General features: G+C 34.5%; 1 protein-coding gene across 1 annotated transcript in view; it reads right to left on the bottom strand.

Annotated features, from left to right (window-relative positions):
• LOC149797354 (scavenger receptor cysteine-rich domain-containing protein DMBT1-like) overlaps nt 1-25700 on the bottom strand; it is a 147087-nt gene that overhangs the window by 65533 nt on the left and 55854 nt on the right. The window contains exons 8-9 of the mRNA XM_089962114.1: nt 9997-10156; nt 2172-2332 (exon numbers count right to left, since the gene is read on the bottom strand). Of these exons, the coding sequence (XP_089818240.1) occupies nt 2172-2332; nt 9997-10156 (321 nt within the window). The remainder of the gene's footprint in view (nt 1-2171; nt 2333-9996; nt 10157-25700) is intronic.

The following is a 25700-nucleotide window of genomic DNA, read 5'->3' as shown; positions in this document are numbered from 1 at the left end:
ACCAAATCCATCCGACAGTACGTCTACCTTGTTGTATGTACTATTATCCTCCTCCTTTTGCGAAGCAAACCCGACCTGTCATCTCAACTTTGGCACGCGAGTGTCCCTAATCTACAAGCCGTTTGTGGCAAAGGGTAGCCACTGTTATGTCTACAGGGATGACGCTACCAAATGTGTACCAAATACCGAATCAGCTTAAAATGAACGAAATTGCTAACACAATCTCACATCTATAATGGTTTTGTCGCATTACGCACATTCCTCAACTGATCCTCTTAGTGACGACAAAACAGCAGTTGTTTTTAACTAAAGCGCACATTACCGTATCCCAACTTTCTGCTATAAAGTACATTACATTTAGCCTTAATAAAAAATAATATTATTTGCTAATCTGGTGATAGCAAGGAAACCACAAGCTTCTTTGACTTTGCCAGCGTCTTACCTATAACCTCATTCAATTGGTTAAAGGTGTCGTTTCGCAAACTAACCAGCTCTCTGGACGAATAAACGTTTCTTGTCATGCTGTTTGGATAGATATTATGATGTCGACATTTCCAAAAATCTAAGTCCCATACAATTATAGCCTGGAAAAATGTCAGGAAGGCTGAAATCTTCATCCAGGAAGATGTTGAACAGAGTTGTGGTCTACAAAAACATACAAGCGCCCAATAAAATATGTGAATGACAAAACGCTGATTAATTCGACTTTGAGTATCGATGTTCTAGGAAATGGAATATTGTCAATATTCATAGCTACCACAAATAGGGTTACCTTGAGATCATAGCTTTAGGGTGTGGTCTGATAGCAGGACATTTCATCATCCTGTAACGATTCATAAAAGCTAAAAGCACGATGAAAGCGAGCGTCTTGGCGAACAAGAGATCAGCAAAATAGCAGACCACATATCTAAGCCTTTACGTGACAAAGTCCTCTTTATACATGGAGTTCGATCGTATTCAAAACGAGGTCGAGAAGTGCACAACCATTATAAAAATAATAGCCATCGGAGGAGCCGATGCCCACGCGATGACTTAGAATGTTGCTGGGAAATAATTATAAGCTGCGTGTTACATGTCGGAAAAACAAACCCATGAATAGTGTTGGAATGACATCTCATTTACTTGTGTCACATTTCAAGCTCAGCTCCAGAATATGCCGGGGTTTTCAATAACCCACTAATACAGCCTTAACTTAACACCGGATAAATAGGTTATTTCTACTAATAGTACTCCGAACACACCTCTCTCTAGACAAGCTTTTTAGCATTTATAGTGAGCAATGGCCCTGACCTTGTAATATTTCATAATGGTTACTCAAATATATGCAACAAAAGTATTGTTGACTAACTACCGTGACACTGTTTTAAAACATAATGTGACCGAGAGTTGTTCATTAGATGTGGTCGTGTACTGTTTTTGTGACAGAAATGGTTCTCTCTCAGGACAAAAAAACGGAAGATAAGAGCTAAAGCGACAAGTCCGAAGAAAGTAAAATAGCCGGTTAAGCCGAAGAGGGGATGGGATGGGATGAGGGCAAGGGGACTGTATGGGTCTAACAGCATCATAGTTTCCTTCGCTTTCTTTTCAAATACGGAATATTTCTAAATGAAAAAGAAAGGGATATACAGCTAGGTCCGCGGAAGATAGATAATTTCTAAATTGGACCAGCCCATATAACCTTATAGAGGCTACATAAAATATAAGGATATTCTATAAATATAGATATTTATGTATTGCTGGTAAGAGTCGATACGATATTTTTAAAAGATATTGTTGTATGCTTTGGGTGTCTCAAAGGGTGGCGAATGGCGAGGAACTTGGTGAGGTGGTGAGGCGTCGGAAATATGTGATTTTTTCATCCTCACTGCTGCCAAGGACCATTTTTGCTTTGTCGTTATACAGTATAGGATGCCACTACTGACTTTTGGACGTCATGATTTGTTATGGGGATGCTATTTCCACGATCACCAACTCCCGCATTGTCAGATTAGATGGCGGCACACCATAGTCAATTGTTTTAGCTGATAGTTTTCTATATTGATGGAGTAACGTTTATCAAAATTTCACAGTCTACAAAAACTAGCACGTCTAGTTTATAATTTTACATAATCGTCAAGTCCTGAACTTCCCCTTTCATAATAATAAAAAATAGAATACATACAATCACGTACGTGCACAAGACATTGCTATATCGGTATACGGACAGCTTTCTGTGTTATTTACTTCAGAGATGCAGAAGGGTAACCCGCCGTTGCAATGTGTCGACAGGAAAACAAATGTGCCGGACTGCTCGCCAAAGGCAGTATTCCTAATTACTCTTCCATAACCATCCCTGTATAGATGGAAAGTCAGCTAATTAAAAGTGAATGTGATGGACAATGTAGGCAGGAAAATAGCATTATATTATTCCTCTTAATTTTTGAAAAAGCGGTCAACCCATTCACAACAACCAGTTTACATATATTCACAAAATTACATATCTATGCACGAATATGTACACGTATGTAATTGTTCGTGGTGTTTTAATTTACACTGTTTCTAAAGGTAGTTCTAAAGCAACTTTACATATGTCAAATATGCACGTGTTTGTATATGCCTGTTTGTCGCTCCTACGAAGAGTTGTGTGAAGGCGTGATATTTGGTGACTGGAGAATGTTTGGATGGATGAATGAGCAGCTTAATATTGTTTGGCAGAATAAAACTTACCTACTTTAAAACTATTTTTCATAGATAAAAAAACAGAATTTTCAGATACACCACTACCACCACAGTCTAACAATGAACCTAATAATCTCAATATAAATGTGAATATGTAAGCAATAGTTGGAAATAAACTTTAATGTCGTGCACAATGAGTAAACATAGCCATCTACAGCAACATGTACTAGATTCTTTAATTGTTTTTCCAATCGTTATGAAAGTTAGCCTTTTTTGTCTAATTATATGGCATATACATATATACACAGACACAGAGGAAAAGACCAGAAACCTTTTTAGAGATATCACAAAACCGCCGAAATATTTATCATCAGTTTACAAATGTTTCACGTTGCTATTTATTTCCTATTTTGCTGACAAACTGAGTAATGTGTACGTCTATATAATATTATGTCGATGTATATAGTGTTATCCGTGTCCGAATCCTCATAACTTAATAATTTATAATCAAAATATGTTAACGACTTCCTAGCCTTAAAACATGTTTGAATTGGGATAAACTTAATAACTTCAAGAACATAATTTTCCGTTAAGTTTTGCCTTCATCATAGCAGTCAAATCTGTTCTGAGTGATGCCACCTATTCGATGTATAAGTTCAACCACAACTTTTGTTTCCCCTCCCTATCATAGGAACACGGACACAGAAATATTGATAAACGGAACATAAAAATTAGTTTGTAGTCCATAATTGAATATAACTTGTTTTAAGTTATATGAGGTTTTACACGTTATAGGAGACGAAGTTACAAATGGTATACTTTGTCATATTCTCAGATGTGGCTGACCTCACTATTTGAGAATCTATAGGGAATTTACATTACGATGTAGGTTAACATGTGGGAGATACTCTGTGCGCAATGGTAATAGTGACGTTACGTTATGGGGTGTTGTATACCCTTTCCATGTTATAAATGATCTGGCCTAATATGGGAAATGTAAATGTTAATTATATGTATGTGTATATATATATATATATATATATATATATATATATATATATATATATATATATATATATATATATATATATAATGATCCAACACAAATCTCTACTATCCAGCACCCGTTCTTTGATATACAATCCAACCCCTTGTATTATATATCAACTTCATTTTAATTACAATCCATCAAGCACACAAACATAATGTCAAGAAGCCGCTTTTAATATACTAAATCATACACACCCGACTACGAAAAATCCGTTTTAGATATACAGCCCAATATATATATATATATATATATATATATATATATATATATATATATATATATATATATATCCTACTATCCAGCGGCAGCTTTTTTATATACAATCAAATACCTTTTTTAATATACAATCAAACAACTACTTTCAATTACTATCGAACACCCACGTGCTTATCACTATCCAAAAATACAGAGCAGTCACCATTACGTTGATGTTTATACTTACAAACACTAAAATATACTATCGAACAAGAGGGGCATAGGATGTAAAAGGAAAGGAATACATATACGCACACTATCGCGCACAAACAAGGCAAAGGTTAGTAGTGTTTATATACACTCTGTAGACACAAACATAGGAGAAGGGCTTCAAGTTCTCTTTGGGTTTTGCACATATATATATATAGACAACAACATTCAGAAACAAACAGCAGAAAGCGTGGCAATGATTGTGTGTAGTATGTCTCTTTTGGAAAAGATTTGGGTTGACCTGAATACAATATTTAGCATTTGTTTCAGAAACCACTCTCCATTGGTGACCACATCTCCCAGATTGGGTTCCACAATTAACACATATCGTACTCCATCGATGAACACCATACGACTTAATGGGTAAGGAAACGTAAACGGAGGGATTATTGCTTTCCTAGTCCCTCATTGGGGAAAAGAGAGTTTCAAGCTTCTGGTTTTGTTGCTGTTGCTCGTACCGTTAAATTAAAAAATTAAATTGCCATTTATGTGCTTTTTCTTCACTGCCAAATTTCATTTTCTTTCTGCACTTCTTCCTCCAGAAAGGAGACTACTACCTCTTTATCTGTTTTGAAATTGCCCAATTCCATCCTGAAATATATCTCATTGGGATGTAGTTCCATATCTCCCATTAGGCATGGGAGATGCTGCACATATTCTAAGTGCACTGAGATTTCTCCTCACCTGCCGTTCATAATTATAACTGCATACGTCTTGATTAATTATGTCCTGAAGAGGCAATGAGGAGAAAGAGTTTAGAGGGTCGTGTCTCGATATCACTGGATGTATCCTATTGATCCAGAGTAGTGAATTATTTTCCCAAAAATTGAATGACGTAATCTTGCACATAGATAGTGCATTTGGAATTACACAAACGTTTTGCGTATGGCTGATTGGTTAGTTAATTTGAACCTAGAAGAATTTGTATTGTGTATTTGATCATGTGCAAGATTGCAGTAATGAAAACAAACCTAAATGTTTAGCAGCTCCAACATTATGTTAGGTTGTTTTCAGCTTATACTAATTCTCTTTGAGCCGAGATTTGTCTTGCAAATCTGGTGGTTCCAATGCTTAAATTTTTGTGTTTGCTAATAGTTAGTTACCGCACTATGCAGTGGAAAGGGGTGATCTGTCTGAGATCACCATATGTCCTTACTTATTTTTGAGGTCAGAATATCGGGTCATATAGCTAAAATCATTTTAGTGTACCAAGCGTTGCCTCCCTGTGCAGTGGGAACTGATGGCCTGGAATGTAGAGTTAAATGTGTTAGGTCCGCTTAACATATCGTATGGTTTATTTGCTTTTAGCGCAGCAAGGATCTCCAACTTTTGCGACGAGGCCTGATGGTCTAGGCTTGGGGCCACCTGATATATTTTGTGTTATTTAAGGTCTGTGAGAGTATTTGTAGTACTCTCGGCTTTTTCTCCGATACCAATATATTTTAAGGTAGACAAAGAGAGAGTAGTTTAAGTGACGGAAGTGGTAAACATGAAATGCTTGTTAGTATGTATATAAAACGAGATACTTGGTTAGAAGTAAATATGTCATATTGTTTGTTTTGTGTTTTGTTATGTATTGTTTTCTAGTGGTTAAAGTCATTTTAGTATGCTATTATTATGGATGAGGTAGACTGTTAATAAGATTGGATACATATATATATTTATTATGGCTTACACATGATTTTCACTTTAATGGGAGTGGGGTCATGGCATGACTGGTAAACGAACCGCATTACATGTGAGAAGCAAGACAAAGATCCATTAATTTCGGTACGCGATCCTAAAAGCAACATTGCAAATGAAAAGAAGATCGACAGAAAAAGAAAGGTTAAAGACATTGTCATAGATGTTATTTGGATAGCAAAGCCGTACATCATCATTTGTTTCCTAAACCAACTTTCTTTGTTGTTGCTATTTTGTTAATTATTTGGTTTTAACGCAATTTTTCATCGCTAAATATGCTATACATGGAGGCCAGTATACTTGGTGGAGGAGAAACAGGGGCGAAATCCAAATAATAACCATTAACCCACGGGAACATAATGGCTGCTTGCTGACACCCACATTGGCCGAGTCTGAGACTCGAATCCCCGAGGACAAAGGTTAGGTGGCTGTGATCGTTAAAGGAAAGAGCTTTGGAGCCCTAGGCCACCTGGGGTCACAACACGTTTTTAACTTTGTGAAATAAGCCCCTTTAATTTGAAACATCAACTATGAAGTGGGAGGACTTCCAGTAATATAATACAGTGTTCCATGATGTATACGTTGGACCCAATATGGACAATAGCATTCCACCATGTAGTTTAACCACTTTAACAATGGTAATGGTACCTTTTCCATGCTAAATTCCCGTTCGAGGTAATAGTGCTCCACTTGTAAACGTCCAGGTTGTGAAGACTACAATGCCCCGCACCGCATATTAAACCTATGGACATTTTTAACATGAACATATCCGTTAGAGGCCTGAATTGTTTTAACATGGAAACTGCCTATAGACACTCCAAAACCTAACATTATCATTCCCACTGAGGTCAAAGTGTCTACCACATGTCAAACCTATATCATAGAGTTTATTCCCGTTAGAGATTCAAATATTCAGGCAAACCACTTCTAAAAGCGTAACAATGTCTACCACTCTAATTTTACAGCCTCAATTTTAAGTTTTCGTTGAAGCCAAAGTGGCTCCGTACGAAAACCCAAGGGCGCCTGTATAATCATTATTAAAATCTACATCGGTTCATATAACTACTTATAGCTCATATTACTTAGATAACTATGTTTTCAATGTCTGGACTACAAACTTATGTTTATATTATTTTTATTAATAATTTTGTTTCTTTGTTCAAAGGATGTAGGTGGGTTAACAAAAGTCGTAATTTACTTTTACTTTTACGTCGAATAAGAGACAAAATTGTGAACGTTTTGATAGCTACAATGAAGGCGAGGCTCCAACTAAGCTTACGACTATCCAGTTATTAATCATATCCCACGTCATATTTGGTTTCCGTCCTGGAAGTCTTTAACATATTTTGAACATGCACAAAGCCAGAATTCTTAGGATGTAGGTTCGGGAACGGATACAACTTTATAACCTCTGCGAAATATTGAAGGAGTTTAAAAGATCATTGGGCAGGGAAAACAAGGTGTCTTCCGCTTCTGCTCAGTTCCTTAGCAAACTAAAATCTTTTACAGAGTATTTGTGCGCGCGCCTGTTTGTAATTTCTGTATACTCAGACAAAAGAGAGACTAGCTTATATTACAATTATAAAAACACTTAAAGAATAGGATGAGTATTAAATTTTGTGTCTGCCTTAGTGCATGCGAAAATAGATGGACTTGTGTTCTCATTGTGTGTGAGTGTATATCATGACATTTAAGTTTATCTTTAAATATTGCTGACAAAGTAACATTTATACGCAATTTGCATACCCCATTTAAACACTGTTAATCTGCTAATACCAACTAATGTACATTTCCACATGCGCAAATGTGGATATGTCATATTGTTGCGAATGGAATATAATTTCATCAATGAATGCAACGCTTCATCACTCTTGAGGAAACTATTAATGAGGAAAACATATATTAGCATCACTTGAAAAAAGAATTCTCTTTTTATAAAAAAAACATTTAATTCCACATTTGTCAGTTGAGACCTCCACCCTGAAGTTCGAACTGTCCAAAAGGCAAATCTCCATTTAATGTGTGCATTTGTTACTATCTACCCATTAAGTATGGGCATTGATAGCACTGAAATGGCTTAGTCTCTTGGAGTGTAGGAATTGACCGAGGGGTACATTTTACTTATATGTATAAATCTTTTCACAACCACTAGTAGTTGTGTATACCATTGTAGAGTATTGACCTCAATCGTCCAGTGTGATGAGATGAATCAAGAGGCGAATACCAATAGCATGCACCGAGTTTTCTATTTCTACTTAGCAAGTGTATATCTGGTTGAAAGGTATAGATCTCACTAGCTTCTATTTGCTAGGTCGGTGCTATGTCCTTGGTATATAGAAATATACCAGAACATAACCCAGCGATGACTTAACCCATATAACTCTTAATGACCCAATTTTAATGTGTCTAGCTACAACGATATAAGAGAAATTCAAGAAGATTACATACGTAAAAATACAAGTACGTATGAGCATACTCCTGTGTTTGAAAGCATGGGTGTAAAAAGAAAGACTTTGCAATGTTTTATTTTCTCAGTTCTTTTAGTTTGTCATAGTTATCATTGGTTTTTGTCTTCCACTTGTTTCTGGCATATAATAATACATGTGATCGGATTTTACCCTTATTATCTGTTTGTTTTATCATTACCAGAATTTAATTTGCCCGTCACTAAAGGTGCATCTGCAGCTCCGTCATCAATACATTTTGATTTATTAAGAACTCGTTTCACTAGCAACTAAAAACAAAAAATGCATATTCAATTATGTGCTCAGTAGCTCTGAGGTAATACAAATTTCCCTTTTTCATATACTTGTAATCTTAAGTCGGCATATATATTCTGCTATTTGTAGTAACACCTCCCTCTGAGCATACGGATGTTGTGTTTTGGTTTGGTTTGGTGTTTTATGGCACAAATGAGGCGCGAGTGCGAAATGTTATTTACTGAGCCACTACGGTTACTGTATACAGATGGACCTACGGAAGTAGGCACTTGAGTAATAGCTTTGAAGCCAATCTACGCTGTCAAAGATATACACCTGAAATTTGGGTCAATGATAGTCCTAACAATGAAGATTGCACCAAATCTTCTGAACCTTTTGCCATTGGAAGGGCTAATTTTAATCTGCTCTCTGAAATGTTTATACATTTAAATGCGTGATTGCTGCTGATAGTGTGATCCACCTACATAAAAATTATACTCTACCCACGCATTTCTTCCCAGTGATTCTCCTCATGGATTATAACATACAATCTGGTGGGATTATCACCACAGAAAATACATTGAAAATGTTAAGACTAATCTATACGTGAAACAGACGTTAACCCGTGGATCTGTATCTAGCAGCCAAAAACTTATCCCATAGACAATTACTTGCAAACTATTGATCCATACATTACAAGTATGCATAAGCTTACTGAACATATAAAGAAAAATACATACATTCAACTGGCATCTGCCACACACACCTCCCGTACACCCTCTCCTCAGTCGATCTTGCATGAAAATACAAATGTACAAACCCGACTACCGTTCGCTCCGGGGCCGTCCTTACCATCTTAAATATACACAAGCGACTCAAGCACAAAATTCAAGTTTACTTTGTTTCAATTTGTCTAACAATATATCTTCAATTGTATCACATTTCTGTATCTGTTGATTTTACTTCCAATGCATTCTGTGTAATGCTTTATCTGTGTTATGTATGTTTTATACGTTCTGACAGTAAAAGGCCGGCGTACATATCCTACAAGGGTTTCGGACTTAAGGAATATACACTGATTAAAAGGGTAGATTAAAGAACGTTTTCTAAAAAAACAGAGGTAAAGGTAATTTTTTACATTTTAACTTATAACTTCTATTGACTGGATACATTATAAATGATGATGTTAACCCTGTACAAAGAAACATGTAAATGATATGAGTCAAGTTCATGAACATTGTTGAAATCCTGAATATTTTCCTTTTAAAACTGAATACCCCGTGATGAAATTACACCATTATTGAATCGCAGACCTATATTATAATGTATTTTAGACCCCCAGTCACCAAACTATTAATTATGAGTAAATACACCATCAATGTGAAATGTATTATTTCAAGATAATTAACCTGAAGGATAATCGTTTTCTTATTAGCATACCCTTCTGCATCTCTTGAGATTAACTGGCAAAGTAGAGTGGCTTGTTTGTCAGTCCACACATCAGTACAAACTCTATTAAATCTCGAATCCATATTGTTTAAAATCTTGAGCTTTCCTTCCCATCTATGAGCACCGCCCACAAGAATACCAGTTAGGCGTCCTAAAATATTAAACAATGACTAAAATAAACATATTTCAAGATAAAAGTTTAAGTTCAATCGATGTATATAGATAATTATAGTTTTCCTTCCTTCATATATCATGAAGCTATAAAGCCAATCATTTCTTTTGTTTAAATTTAACGAAGATTATCTGCTTTGTAGCTGAAAAGCATGTAGTCTTGAAAATATTATCAGATGCATAATATATGATGCTATACTGCATATACTGGCCTTTCCTTGCATGTATTCGTGTATATCTTACGTTGAAACCTGTACATTGTATAGGTATCATGCCTTTAGTCACAGTATGTCATTGTGTCAACCACTTATATATTTCTTAACTTTAGTTATTTATCCCATAATTTGTTTTCTCAAATAGAACTACATCTTTGATCATATAGAAACTACGTATAGAAATCACAGTGTCGTGATAAATGACAATGATGAGATTATATTATCATTGCCTTATATAGTACATTATAGGCTATGAAAGAAAAGTAAAAAGACAATATGGATGTCGTAACAAATGCTAATTTTCTGCCTAATAGTATATAATTTGGCTATCAAATAAACCTGTGGCCAAGAAAGCACAGACTCGGCAATAACGATACATTCAATATTAAAGGAGGCTAAAACAAATATAAAATATGTTTGTACATCTCTCATAAGGATTGAGTATCATTTAAAATAGAAATTAAACTAACTGGAATAGCAATAGATCTATTACATATAATAATTTACAGCAACATTATTCCACCAAAGGTTTTCTTTATCAATTATCTTGGGAATATGAAAACTCTAACTTAAAACAAACCTAAATTATGAATAAACCAGTCAGACTGATTTAGTAATAGATGTCATCCACTATAAATTTGCAGGTAAATACATGTTTCATAGTTTATTTGAGCCGAAATTGCTTTGGGGTAAAGCGTATAAATTCAGACATAAAGGCCTGTCTCCAATATCGATATGAGATAAACAATTATTTATTACATTAACGCTTATCAGATTAATCACGAAATGATCCGGTAGTTCGAAATGATAATATGTCTCAGATGGATCTAGATGTACATGATCATCAGGACTTGTTCACACAAACCGATGAAGTACAAACATGCTTTAAATGGTGATGTAAACATTGTAAAATAGTTAAGTACAATTTTCAATATATATTGTTAAGAAAGCGCAAAAGAGGCAAACTAGACAAATATATTTTGGAATAATTCTTCAGAAATAATTAATATTGAAGACAATGATATTTGATATAAGAATACCCAAACAAATTATAAAAATACAGTCACCTGATAATACGTGCTCGCTCTAGTTTATAGTAGGTAAATATAATAGCATATATATATATATATATATATATATATATATATATATATATATATAGATATATAGATAGATATATATATATATATATATATATATATATATATATATATATATATATATGGACAATCATTTGAAAGAAGTGTTAGTGGGTACAGAACATGATGTGGCACCAATCAAGATCGATACTAGTTTTTCATGAGACTGAACCATAATAAAAGAATACCATCAATTGAAAAGATATACAATTTAGTTTGTGAATGCTCAATTAGACTTAGGAATCTGAATTATAGAGAGACCCATCCATGTGGGAGAGCAAGTTGAGTGCATATAAGTTTACTATAGAATCTACAGCATTCAAATATACTAATTCGAATGTTTATTCGTCGTTTCAAATACCTCCTCTAACACAATAACATATGTCAGCCGCTCTGAGAGGAAACTCATACGTAGATTTTCGAATGGGTTAGGAACAAATAAGTTAGAATCAAGGTGACAGAATATACATCTTTTATGCTCTCAGCCGTTTGTTAAGTACCAAATCACAAAATAGATAATCCATCGCAATGCAATTTAGATGCATACAATGTTTGGTTTCTTATCTGCCAGATAAAATGAGAGTACATTAGGAAAATGTAAAATAAATTAGGTATATATGTAAATGTGTGTCAAATATTGATGAGGAGACAGTGGGTATTGAAACAAACTAGATTAAATCTGCTACTGTGATTTAAATAGAAAGAGTGAGCAAAATACATGTTGACGTTATCTTTCCACATTGTCCATTTAATGACTAAACTCTAAGTGGCCATTACGTTGGGATTGTATCATCAGTGTTAAATAACGCAAAAGACACTTTTGTAAAATATTTACTTGAATTGCTTCAATTCATTGGGAAAAGTTATGAATATACAAAATACAACGCTATAATGTAAATAATTTGGTAAATATAACACCAAATACTGTTCAGTTTTAAAATAACGGAAAATAAAGCAATATCAATCGAGTTATTTATTGTGATTTAGAAAGTAAAATATTACTTTATGCACAAAATTCTGATGGCGATATGCAATAGTATAACCTATCATGGGCAATACAAACAGGTGAACACATACCATCAGCTCTCTATAATTAACTGATTTTAATCCACAATATATACTAAATAATAGCTTATAAAACTACAATTGTATTGATGTATATTACAATGTGTTGGGTAGCGTCTTCGTCATGAGTCAATACCTTCTAGTCTGTTTTATTGTTTGTAGAGCGATGTTTGTCAGGCAAGATGATTGCATTTGTTAACAATTTTCAGATGCTTATATCCATTTTGACTGTGGTGAAAAGAAAATATAATGTGGTAAAGGCTACGGATATCAGTATGATAAGTGTCCTGTACTGAGAAACTGGTAGAAGTATGCCTAAGCAATGCTAGCGGATGTTTATAATTATTGAAGACGAAAGTAACCCGTTTAAACCTAACACTACAGCGGAATAATTTGCTCAGAAATTTAAATCAGTCAATAACACGTTAGATCTTTCTTTCTTCACATTAGATGATATATCAATTGATGTTACAACTGTTTGTACTATTGCATACCTATGATATAGAACTTGCAGAAAATAAAGACTGTTTGCAGAAAGGGATATTTTTTACTTATGGTCATAAGAGGAGACTTAATATAAATAGAGCAAAAAAGCAAACCACATCATTTATATATGAGAATTGTGAAATATATACTGTAAAATAATACACATCTAGATTATCCCTGATACGACTCATACTTTGGGTATCTTTGGAAATGCAATTGAAAGACTTAATTAAAAAAATTTTCTTTGCAAGTAGCTTTTATGGACTTGTATGTACGGTATGTGCTGCAAGATGCCTTTGGTGATAGTTTGAACAATGTCATTTATAAGTATTGGATATGGTACTCATCGAAACACAAGTGCATTTTACATTAATTATCATTATATTATGATCAATTATTTATAAAATATTGATAGTAAGTATTATCCACGCCATAATCTTTTGTTATATAAATTGAGTTGTGATGAAACATTGAACATTTGTCAATAATACATCAAGATATAATATATTATTTTTTTATTTATTTATATTTTTTCTATATCTTTAACAAGTGTACATTATACATAACAAAAATATTAATACAACTGTTTATCTGTATTTAGTCATACATTTTAGGGATAGTTATCAATAGAGATCTATGTATTTTTAAGATCCAGTTTTATGTATTTTTATGTATTAAAATAAAATTAATCTGTGCCGTATATGCATATATCCATGTCGATTATTCGTTAAAGTATACGACAGTTAGGTTAAAAATGTTAGCTATAACGTCATCGTTTTTGTGTCATATTGTTTATTTCATTGATCACTTAGAAACAACATATCTAATAACGTAAGCAATGATATTGAATTCAGTTTGAATTCAGTCTGATGAAGCATTAAAGCGAAACCGGTCACATATTCTACGTGTTGGCGTTGTTTATTATATATATATATATATATATATATATATATATATATATATATATATATATATATATATATATATATATGTATGTATGTGTGTGTGTGTGTGTGTGTGTGTGTGTGTGTAAGGACAACAGTCAAGCACGCTAATTGAGGTGATTTGTCTAGATGAAAATTATATAGAACGAAACGTTGCAATATTTGTCCAAACACAGGATAGTTTAATCCAAGCTGCCATAACGTCAGGTGAATGTGGTTCAGTATGATAGTATAAATACTGTCTCGTTAATAGTGTACATGCAAACTTGTTAATATACCTTATTAACATTTTCAGCTTGCATTTCTAGCGTTCTCAAAGGACAATATAATTTATTATCTCGAGACACTAATGAGTGGGAAATATAGTTTGTGTTAAGACAAAGGAAACTCAAGAAGAAGATAATTGCTTTAATGTTCCGTCTAATTCACTTAAATTCAAATGAAATGTCCATGATACAAAACAATAATAATACAGAATCTTTTTCAAATATCATACCAATCATTCGTTTAATTAAAAATCGTGCTTAGATAAAATGACGACTAAACGTAGTTAAGTGTAGATACGTATCTATTTGAAAGGGTATCATAAATTCATAAAACAGTAAATCAGCCATCACTAATTAAATGATCAATAAGAAAGCCAAATAGAAGAATTACGAAATATATGAATTGACAAGCGAATGATTAAAATAGAAGAGAATAAATAATTGATACGTCTCTATGGTCTAAAACTCAGTAACAAAAAAGAGCGCAAACCAAATTTTTTTGCACAATTCAACAATATATTTCTCTAGAATACAAACGAAAAATTTAAAGTTCACTTACAGTATTTTCATTAATCGCAGATAGTTCTAAAAGTTCTATCATACGTCCAAAAGTATGAGTTCCGAATAAAGTCCATTTGTGGTTCAAAAAAGTCCCATATTAAACGTATCGATGTGCTAATAGCCTTGCATATGATAATTTACCAAGAGCCTTGATTTATCACAATGATATAATCCAAAATGTAATTGCATGAATTCACAATAAACCCAAAATAGTAATTTAGTCCAATACTCAAAGAGCACTTTGTGATTCCTGTGAATAATTTAACTGAAATACAACTTATATTTACTCCTATAAGACTTATGTTAAAGTATGGAATAGGCAATTTGGAAATAAACAAAACTAATATGAAAACCTAAAATACAATAACAGAACATGGATGAAGGTCGACTTCCCTTCTCGAACATTCTGTTATCAACAAACTCAAGACTTTCCATGTGAAAAACTAACCTCATAATTTTAGATACAAGTAAACATGTTTACCCCCATTAATAATAACCTAAATATTGAATCTATAATTATAGATAAATATTAGTTATGAGTTCTGTTGTTTGCAAAATAAATGTCACTATTCAGGTAGACCCTTAAGGCGATTACTAACGAAGGTCCAGCACACATATATATTTATTTCATTAGTTGGAGTGTTGCAACAATCAGGTTGCAAGCCGGTTAAACGACTTATTGAAAATAAAACAAGCCTTTATTCAGTTTAATCTCCTATATCTAGTGTTTGGTACGTGCGTGTTCTTTACGCAAACTGATACAAATAGGGCGACAAAATTAAAACTAGAAACTGTCATTCTCAGATGGCATTATAATTATCAGTCTTGGCTAAATATATCTTTGTAAATCAAAACATTTTAACTTTGATAAATTTAGGATAGATATGTTTTTATACTTTTTGAAGTAGAACGTATTAATTTTTTTAAATATGCATTTATGACCTTGGGGATGTGAGCCACCTTTATAACTACTCTAGTAAAACTTCTTACGGTCTCGCTGGATTTCCAGTAACTTGAAGGATTATGGGTATGCGCATAGACCATGTGAAAGGTCAATATTATATGTGGTTTTATATTGCTGTATTGATATGTGAATTACATCATGATATACGTGTAGTAGCACATACGTGGTAATCGATCAGTATGTTGTCATGAAGACATTAAAATACATTTATGATAGCCGATAGAACACTTTTGTAATTCTTTCCTCAATATATTTGACGATTGTACTTACCGTCTCATCATGGATCTAATAGTTGTTTTGAACATGTCTTCATGGTTGTCATTTATATAATCATCTTATTAATCGTTGGACGGACTAACATAATTTATAACTCTTCATGTACATGTTTAAAAAATTATGAAATCATCTAGCTTCAATAGCTTTGTATTTACTCATTTCAGTTTCGCTTGCTAAATAGTAAATGCTGCTTTGATTCCCAAACTCAAACGGGTTTTAGTATGTGAATGATGTTTGATGGTGGAGAGGAAAATAGATAACTGAAAGTTAGTTCTGAACAGACGCAAAGTGAGTAACATTATCAGAGCACCATGTGATAAGTTTGGCCTCCTTGTTTCCTTTGCTGACGCAGAAAGTAGATTTATTGCAGCATCCCACTATGTCCCTCAACGTTATATTACGATACAATCTTACAACGTTTGTATTATCTAATTTATTACGATGTATATATGTGCGTACAGCATTCATAAATGTCTGTGCAAAAAAGAATGTTCTACTAATAATTATTTGTATTTGGCTATTGAAAGATTAATAAAATACTATACCTTTACTGAATATAGTATCCATCATTCTTATAGTGTATACTGAGCACTGTATTTTAGTTAGTGATGTCACTGCGGTTAAAATGACTTCATGTGAAAAGTATTGTCACCTTGTAAATGAAATCGAGTTAGTTTTCTAACTAATATTTTAGTCTTATATTCATGTAATATTTTGAGTATCCACATGTTTATTCTTATTTGTTTCATCATTCATATACTTCGTACTTCTGGTATTGGTATATCTTCTTGTAGATTCAATTATTTGTTCACTCATTGATCACTTTGTATAAAAGTTATGCTAATTTAAAAGATAATTACCAAATATGTTATATCTACGCAGAGAATTTTACAGCGAATTTGCTTTTTCCTAAATGAGAATCGCTTTTCACAATTAAATAAAGTCTTTGCAAAGAAAAATGCATTTATCTGCATTCATTACTGTCGATTATGATTAATACTGTTATACTATCGGACAATATGTTCCGTCGTTTTTGGTATGCATGTGTTACATGACATGATATAGACATAACGAAAAGAGCGTTGCAAGGAATTAAATCATTCACCAGATGCATTTTTAAAAGATTTGTTTTCAAATGTTTTTTATATCATGGACTTGGGAAGGAAGATCAATGACCTCCATTTGGTTAATAAAGTCAACATTTAACATGTATAAATCTGATGACAAAGATACGGGCTAAGCATATAATACTTCTTTTACTACCTACACATATATGTCTATATCTTATTGGTTTGCAAGTTTAAGTACCATACGACATTGTTTATTTCTGTGAAATATTTATCTTGTGTATTTATTCACTCTTTCAATCATTCATTTCGTTTGTTCATTCAATCTGATTGACTGTAGCAATGCCCCATCAATGTTAAATCGCATATTATCTCGCTAGAAGTGGTGATAAGCCACTCAAAAGTAGGTTAGGGTGAAACAGCTTCTACTTATGATTGGTAAATACTTTCGGAAACTCATTCCCCAATAATAAAGACATAAACATTATAATGCATTCAATCTTTTAGCGCTGACGTAAATAAGAATAGCACATGTCCTAACTATAATACCATATTGTTTACCTAAACCACTGATATGTTGGTGATATACTGCTTAACGAGAATCAAGACTGAGAAATTACTTGCTGATTTGCCCTGATATGGTGGACCAATTATGACACGATCTCCATATTTTGATTACATATTATACATTAGCTCTAATTTACCCTAAATTTGCATCACTTGCAAATTGAAATTTTTCAGAATTTTAGTTACAGAGGTCCTAAACAATAAATATACTATATTATGTACCATTGTACCCCTTTTAGCAGCCATTTTAACGCGTTTCTTATTTCGAAGTGATTGTTAGGAAAATGTGGATAAAAGAAGACTTGCAACTAAATAACCTCGCTAGATAGATAGATAGATAGATAGATAGACAGACAGACAGACAAACATATAGATAGATAGATAGATAGAATGCAGTTGCTGCCTGGAGTGATTGACAGCGACATATAATATAATTGACAGCTTCTTTGATAAATATATCAACAGATACACATGCGACTGAATGTATCTATCTTAATGATCCCGCATGCTTTTTGGTAAAATGTAAATTAAGTTTGACTAAAGATATGGTGTACAAAAAGAATTACAAATGCACAATACTATTATTGAGGTTAGACAGTCATTGGAATTTCAAAACTGATTTCATCTCCTAAACGATTAATCCAGAATCGTATTTTTAATAGATCTGCTATAGACCAGCATATGTGTGCTCAATGCCAATCACTCTAAAGTAATTTTTCTACAGTTTGTACTAAAATGTTTTGAGTGGTGTTTTATTTTGTCTTTCCAATCGTTTGTCCCAAAACTGTATTTCCATCCTAGCTTTTACTTTTTTCGTCTACTATATATACTGCATTTTTGTAGTTTATACAATGCACTTCATATATTATATTGGGATGTCAATACAAATGTGTTTATTTTTCAAATTTCGACCTTGATTTCCAGATCTTGAATATGCCTGAATTAATTAGAACTCACACAAATTACAATTATTAAATTCACACTTAAAATAACCAGGTTTGTTGATAGTCGGTGGTTTGGATCTCACTAAAATATCCCATTTGTTCTTATTTCGTTTTTAAGCTGTAACCAAAGTGCATTTTAAAAACATTGAAAATAGTTTTGTTGCAAAGTCCTTACAATTTTCTGTAGCATATTTTTATACAAAAAGTGAAAGTCTACCGAAATATGCAATGAAACAATTGTTTATAGTGCTTTGCTGCGTTTCGTTGTACTTAATGACTCGGATTTTCCCAGGTTATTCGGAAAGGTGACAAATCTGGAAAATGATGCTACCACATCTGATCATTATTCCTTGACTCACAAAGCTTCATTTGTCAGTAAGCATTACTCTGAGCAGTATTTGTTACAAACTCAGCCCAACCTCATATGATTACTTCCAAATCTCAATCTTGCACAATGTTTAGAAATCAAACCTTTTATGAGACTAATTAGAAATCGTAGTCTTTTCTTACGTGCACTTTTTGTAAAACAAACGAGTACCTCATTTTTGACTATTATATTATGAAGTAATACCAACTATATTTCATTCTAGTCAGTGAAAAATGTAATTAGGTTATGACAAAACTACAAAGAAAAAGGCGCTTTCCACTCGGTGATATAGTTCTAGCTCTCTTCCCCATCCTCTTCGGGCTAAATTATATGGTTCTTATACAATTATAAAGAAAGGAAATTACTTAAACTTTATCATTAATGCTCCTGGGAGACGGGCGCAGAAATAGTGTTGTCAAATATGTGTGTTGAATATGTGGTTTGGCAGAAATAGCCAGTTAATCATTAGATCATATTTGTTGTACATGTCTCACATAATGTAGACAAAAATGATTGAATGCATGCTAACACAAATAACTTTGGTTTAACCAATCCTCTGAATTCAGAATTATTAAACACTTTGAAACAGAATTGTTCACCTCTACAACCACAGTACAAGACTACAATAAAACATTATCTGAATATGAGCACTTGTTTCCTTATTGTCCAACACTAACAAATAAAATCTGTCCTGACTTTGAGATTGTAGATTCTACACTTATGAATCAGCATTCTTTCAGGACGAATCCTCTAAATGTTTGATAAAATAAATTCAATATTTATCGGAGAATAATCTGCTTATGATGGAATTTTAAGGGGATTTTAATAAAATACAATTTATATTGTTATAAGTAAAAACAAATTATTCTCAATAAAATTAGACTGGTAGCACCTACATGCTACAGTGTTTTACATTATATCAGGGATCCCTCTTACATGTCACGCTAGGAAAATTTCAGGAAAATTGCACGTATCAACAGCTATATTCAAATCATATGTGGCTAGTAACGTATAACAATATTAGAACATTTTACATGCATTCGCATCATGGTGGGCTGTGGGTATACGCAAACGAGAGGAAAGTCGTAAGGTCTGGAGGCACGTGGCGTGATATTTATCTAACTGACTAATGGAATGCGTATATAGCAAATATTTCGCTTTACGGGACACAGATGTGCGCTCAGTTCCCCCTGAAAACGGGTATAAATGCATAGAACAAAGAGCTAAATTAAGTGTGTGCCATTGAGACTTCAGACTTCTGACTTCTTGCAGGTAATACAAATAGATTGTTATCATTGTCTTGAGATCTTATTAGGACCTCAATGAATTTAAATATGTTTAAAAGACGCTATAGGAGGTAGTTTAGTTTTATTTTGTAACATGCTTTATTCTTTTGTTCTTTATAAATTTATTATCTAATATTAGATATGAATTATATATATTGATAGTTTGAATTTACTAAGCCTTTGACCTCCTCCTGCATTTCCAGCCCAGTACCTCTCTGCACCCTAGCTTATGAAGCAACACCCTCATCGCCTGAGTGACACATCCGCAAAGGCAGGCCAAAACGACACCTGAATATCTCTCTATTTTGATAAATAAAATCTAAACAAAGAACATATCAGTTTCATAGAACCAAGTAAACAGAATTAGGCTTAGCGAAATCAAGTTGGTTACTTATTCCTTATTCCTTATTCCCGATTCAATAAGGAATAAATAACCAGTTACCGATTCAATAAGGAATAAGTAACCGGTTATGTATTCCCGATTCAAATATTTTCACCTACATTTTAATACTTATTCCTTATTCACACGTTTTTTTTTTTAATTTTCTTATTCATTATTCCCAATTCAGTGTGTAATTGGTTACCAATTAGTTAATGCAGATGAAAGCTTTTCAGAGCATGCAGTGGTGTAATTCTAACCTGATTGGGGAGTGATATATGAACCTAAATATAGACAGATCACTGACTATATGTAGGAATCATTTAGGATATTGATAGGAATACGTGTGTTTTGTAATTTGATATAGGATTAATTAGTTGTGTTAGGCATTTGGGTCGTGTCTTGTGTTGCATAGCGTTAAGTATTAGTATTCGGGTTCGAAAAGCTTACTAATAAATGAAAAACCACACACAAAAAAAAAAAAAAAAAAAAAAAAAAACATACAAGTGTGAACTTTGAGATTTCTCGTGTGTGGTCGTCATTTCCTTAGAGGAGAATTATGTGGAGTATTTACTAGTTTAAGAAGCCTTCAGTTGACTTGAATATTGTTTTGATGTCCTTGGAACTGGGGAACTTAGCATACTTGTAACCGATTTCCAGAAATTGGGGTTATAAAGGGGTGTGGAGGGCAAGTAAAGCACATGACGCAAGAAGATGATATCTTTCTTATACAGTTTGGTCGTTAAGTATCACCTTCAAAGAGAGTTGACGAGGACCCTTCATGACATGTTATCTCTAGAAGATAGTGTAGTAACGAAAGAAGTCCTGAGAAATTTCGTTGAGCCCATTTCGAGAAATCAGCTAGATGACGGAGGTCTCGCACGACACATGCCGTAAGATTATAACATAGACCCTTGTTTGACATTTCATCTCTAGGGGATAGAGATCCGTCCACAAAAAAAAAATGTCCTAACGAATTTCGTAGAGAGGAAACAGCATAATAAGGGACGCCCTATGGGTATCTGGTATTACCCCACCACCACCCCGGGAAAAAAATCCAACCAAAACAACAACACGCAAATATTAATATACTGCATCGATAGTTTGTACTAATTGAACACCTGCTAAGAAGATTTTGATTTCAACGTTTCCTGCATATTATCTAACTAGGTACAGGTTCTAAAAGTTTTTTATATTTATAAAAATTCGTCGAGACGACTTTGAGAAATCTACTGCTAGATGAAAGTCGAGTAAGACACATGAGTAGTATATGGGGACGGTTTAGCGACAACGGGACTTTAATGTTAAAATAGTGAGTTTGCCCTTTGGCGACAATGGGAATTTATCATGGGGAGCACAGGATATGCATTATAGCGACAAGGGGAATTTAACATGGGGAATACAGGACTGGCCTTATAGCGACAAGGGGAATTTAACATGGGGAGCACATGATATGCATTATAGCGACAAGGGAATTTTAGTGTTAAGATAAGGGGCATGTCTTATACCGACAATGGAAATTTAACATGGGAAAATTTTGAATGCCTTATACCGACAAAGGCAATTGAACATGGGAATATATGGTGGGTCTATATAGCGACAAGGGAAATTTAACATGGTGAGTCTGTATAGTGTTATGAAACAAGAGAGATTTATAGAACACAACAGACATATAAAAAAAGAAATGTAGGCATGAAAGGGAATCTCTTTTTGAGGCATTGGAGTGGCCCTGGTTTTATGTTAACATACAATACGTTAACATAGAGGGCACTGCTTAGGTCTCTTTCTTGTCCTTAAACTCTGTTTTACTTCGGACCGTAGATCATCACTCTCTTTAAACATCCTTGTCTTTCTACGTAGATTCTTCTTTTCCACACACAGGTATCCGTCATCTTGACAATAGTCCACGTAGATCGGACGTACATGGGTAAGTTCGTTCTAAACATCATTGAAGACACAAGAGTAGAGGATTCCACGTCGGTCCACATCTTGGTGACGAGAACAGGTGAAGATCTGCAGCGAACTGCGATTATTTATAGGGAGAGGGAGGATCGAAACGGATTGAGCTGATTGAGCAATCCAAACACGCGTTACAAAATTCAGTCACCATTCGTCCAATCGGAAAAGAGCAGTCTGTGACGTCACATTCCCTATATAGAGACTTTAGCGTTTGTGCGCAGTCAATCCATGCGACACAGGGAGCATAAACATGATGGAAACTCAGAAGAAAATTTATTGGTGCACCGACCGTGGAGACTACCCAAGTGAATCCGGACTTACTTCCAGAAGAGGTGAATTGGGATTTTGTGGATTTTCTTTCGCAAGAATTTGTTCCTGAACCAGTACCTTCGTCACCTTCTCCTTCTTTACCACACGTGGAGAATTTTAAACAGAGACAGAAAGAAGAATTGGAGAAATTTATACAACAGCAAAAGGAAGCGGAACAAGCTTTTCTCCTACAACAGCAAGAAGAAGAGGTAATAAAGAAACAACAAGAAGAAGCAGCCAAGAAACAAGAGGGGAAAAGTCAAACCGTGACGGTACTGTTAGACATTTTAGCAGAGTTAAGAAGTCTGAAACAAATGTATCAGACTTCTTTATTACGACCGACGAGAAAAAGACCTTCCCGAGCTAAACAATCCAACCCTGTGACAACACCTACCATACCACCCTTAATAATTTCTACCAAATCATCATCATCGACAGTACGCAGTCCAGAAGTAGGCCTTGGCCGTGATAAAGGCTTAAGACAGTTAAAGTTGATTGCTTCCTAAGTTTGTTGTTTAAAACTCACCAAGACACAAAGACCATTTTCAGGGCCACCCATATCTCTCGAAAGGAGATAGTATTTCAATAGCTAACATCAATTAAAACTCAAACATCCCTTTCTTTACCCCTATAGTACGTGTGAATGATTGAGTGCGCGAGTGTAGATTCTTATTCTAAAAATCAAAACCAAGAGACACTTACGTTTTATAGACTGTTTATTCTGGTACAAATTGTGCAATCTAATTCACAATACCACATAGCACTTTCAAATGTTCATAGGCTTCTTCTTCTTTTTCTTTCTTCACTCTATCTTTTTTCAAAAAATATCTTCACTTTCACAGCTTTTCCTCCTTTTCATTCTCACTTTCTTCCCTTCTTCTTTTTGTCTCCTGTTTCTGTTTTTTCACCTGTCTGCTTTCTTCCTCTTCTTCCTCTTCATTACTCCCCTCTTCTTCTTGCTCCTGTTGTTTCTTAGGGCAATCTGGAGACAATTCCTTTTTCTTGACAATGATAACAGGTATCTTGACTTTTGTCTCTTTTAACCCTTTTTTGACGGTCTGGACACTCTGAAGACCAGTGCCCTTTTTTCTGACAGATATAGCAAGTATCTTGACTTTTATCTCGAAAGGAGGGTGAGTAGTCCGTCTGCTGGTCTGAAGAAAATTTTCTGATGACCCCTCGCAAAGCTCTGATGAAAAGTTCGATCTGTCTAGTCTCGTCCATGTTCTGCTCGGTTTGAGAGTGAAATGAATAGTGGAAGGACAAGACACACACCCTTTATATATGCTGGTCTGTCATGGATATAAAGTAACCCATGGTGTTTAAACTTTAATCATTTGACTTTATGCAGTGAAGAAGAAATGATTCAATTCAGATGAGAAGAAAGGAGCAGAAGAACGTAAGAGACAGAAACGTGACATATCGCCTAGTACCCATGCTGAAGTCTTGGCACAAATTCATGCCAGTCATTTTGAAGAGGACATGAGTGAACCAGAATCCAAACCCAGAGAGTCTGCACCTAGCCCAAGTTCACCACCCTTAGTCAACCCTGAAAAGTACTATCACATTCGAGAGACGGAAAAGCGCACCTCTAGAAAATTTAGAACCACGGCTTACAAATACTCGGTCAAATTTAAAGATTTCAAGTCCAACATACCACTGGAGAAAGCAGAAGAGTTCATCACCGAGATGTGGGATTCTTTGCTCACCACACTCAAGCGACAATGTCAACCCAAAGAAGACGATCGCTGGAGACTTTCCATACAACACGACGGCTTGAAATCCCCTGTATGGATCAAGTTTAGTAGCCCTGTAGAATTGACTCCTTCCAAAGTCATGGACAAGATTCAACACGTGTAACAATCCAATGACAAGTTTGAAATCACCGATGGAAAAGCCACACTGTTCATTACACAAGTCTCTCCTCCTCAAGGGACCGGACAACGATAAAAGGTGTTATTGGTGAACGGCCTTCGCAGCATCAGAAAGAGTCTTTCCAAATTCACAACACTCAAGACCACATTTGTTTAGCTAGGGCTTTTGTGGTGGGACGAACCTATGCCAACAAGAACGACACTGCAGAATGAAAAGGAGTCTGGAAAACTATTCAAAAATCGAACTGAGCCAAACAACAAAATGAAGCAGAATTCCTGTTACAACAAGCCGGCCTGTCCAAAGACACACCCTGTAGCATTCCTTAAATGCAAAACTCAAGAAGTGCGCGGACCTCTGTTGTTTCGAGGTCAAGACTTTAAAGATGGAAAATACATTCATCTCTATCATCACGATGAACATTTTGATATCATTACCAGTATCACCGCATTCCTGGGATACGGTTATTACTGTGAGAAATGTGACTATAGCTATAACAATCAAGAGCAACACAAGCATTGTGGATCGAAATGCTCAGGATGTTTGGCCTTTCAACCCTGGCTGGACGAAGGACAAGAAAGAGGGCATTGCCCTACTTGTCAGTGCACTTTTGTCAGTCCAGTCTGTTACCAAAACATCTGAAGACGCAAGGTTCACAGCAGAAACGTGCATGTCAACTTCTGAGATTGTGCCCTACGTGTGAACAAGGCATACGTACCAATAGTGCCAAGTTTCACGTATGTCGAGGAAAGAAACGATGTCACATTTGTCACCAAATCGTGGACTTGGAATATGAATGCTACATGCAAAAATACCAACCCCAACAAGAGGAAAATGAGGACCACAAGAATAAAGGGA

The sequence above is a fragment of the Sinohyriopsis cumingii genome, chromosome 6, assembly GCF_028554795.1.
Source record: "Sinohyriopsis cumingii isolate HCF-2022 chromosome 6, ASM2855479v2, whole genome shotgun sequence".
NCBI classification, from domain to species: Eukaryota; Metazoa; Mollusca; class Bivalvia; order Unionida; family Unionidae; genus Sinohyriopsis; species Sinohyriopsis cumingii.
Note: the sequence above shows the minus strand (reverse complement) of the source record. Positions and strands in the feature narration are given on the sequence as shown.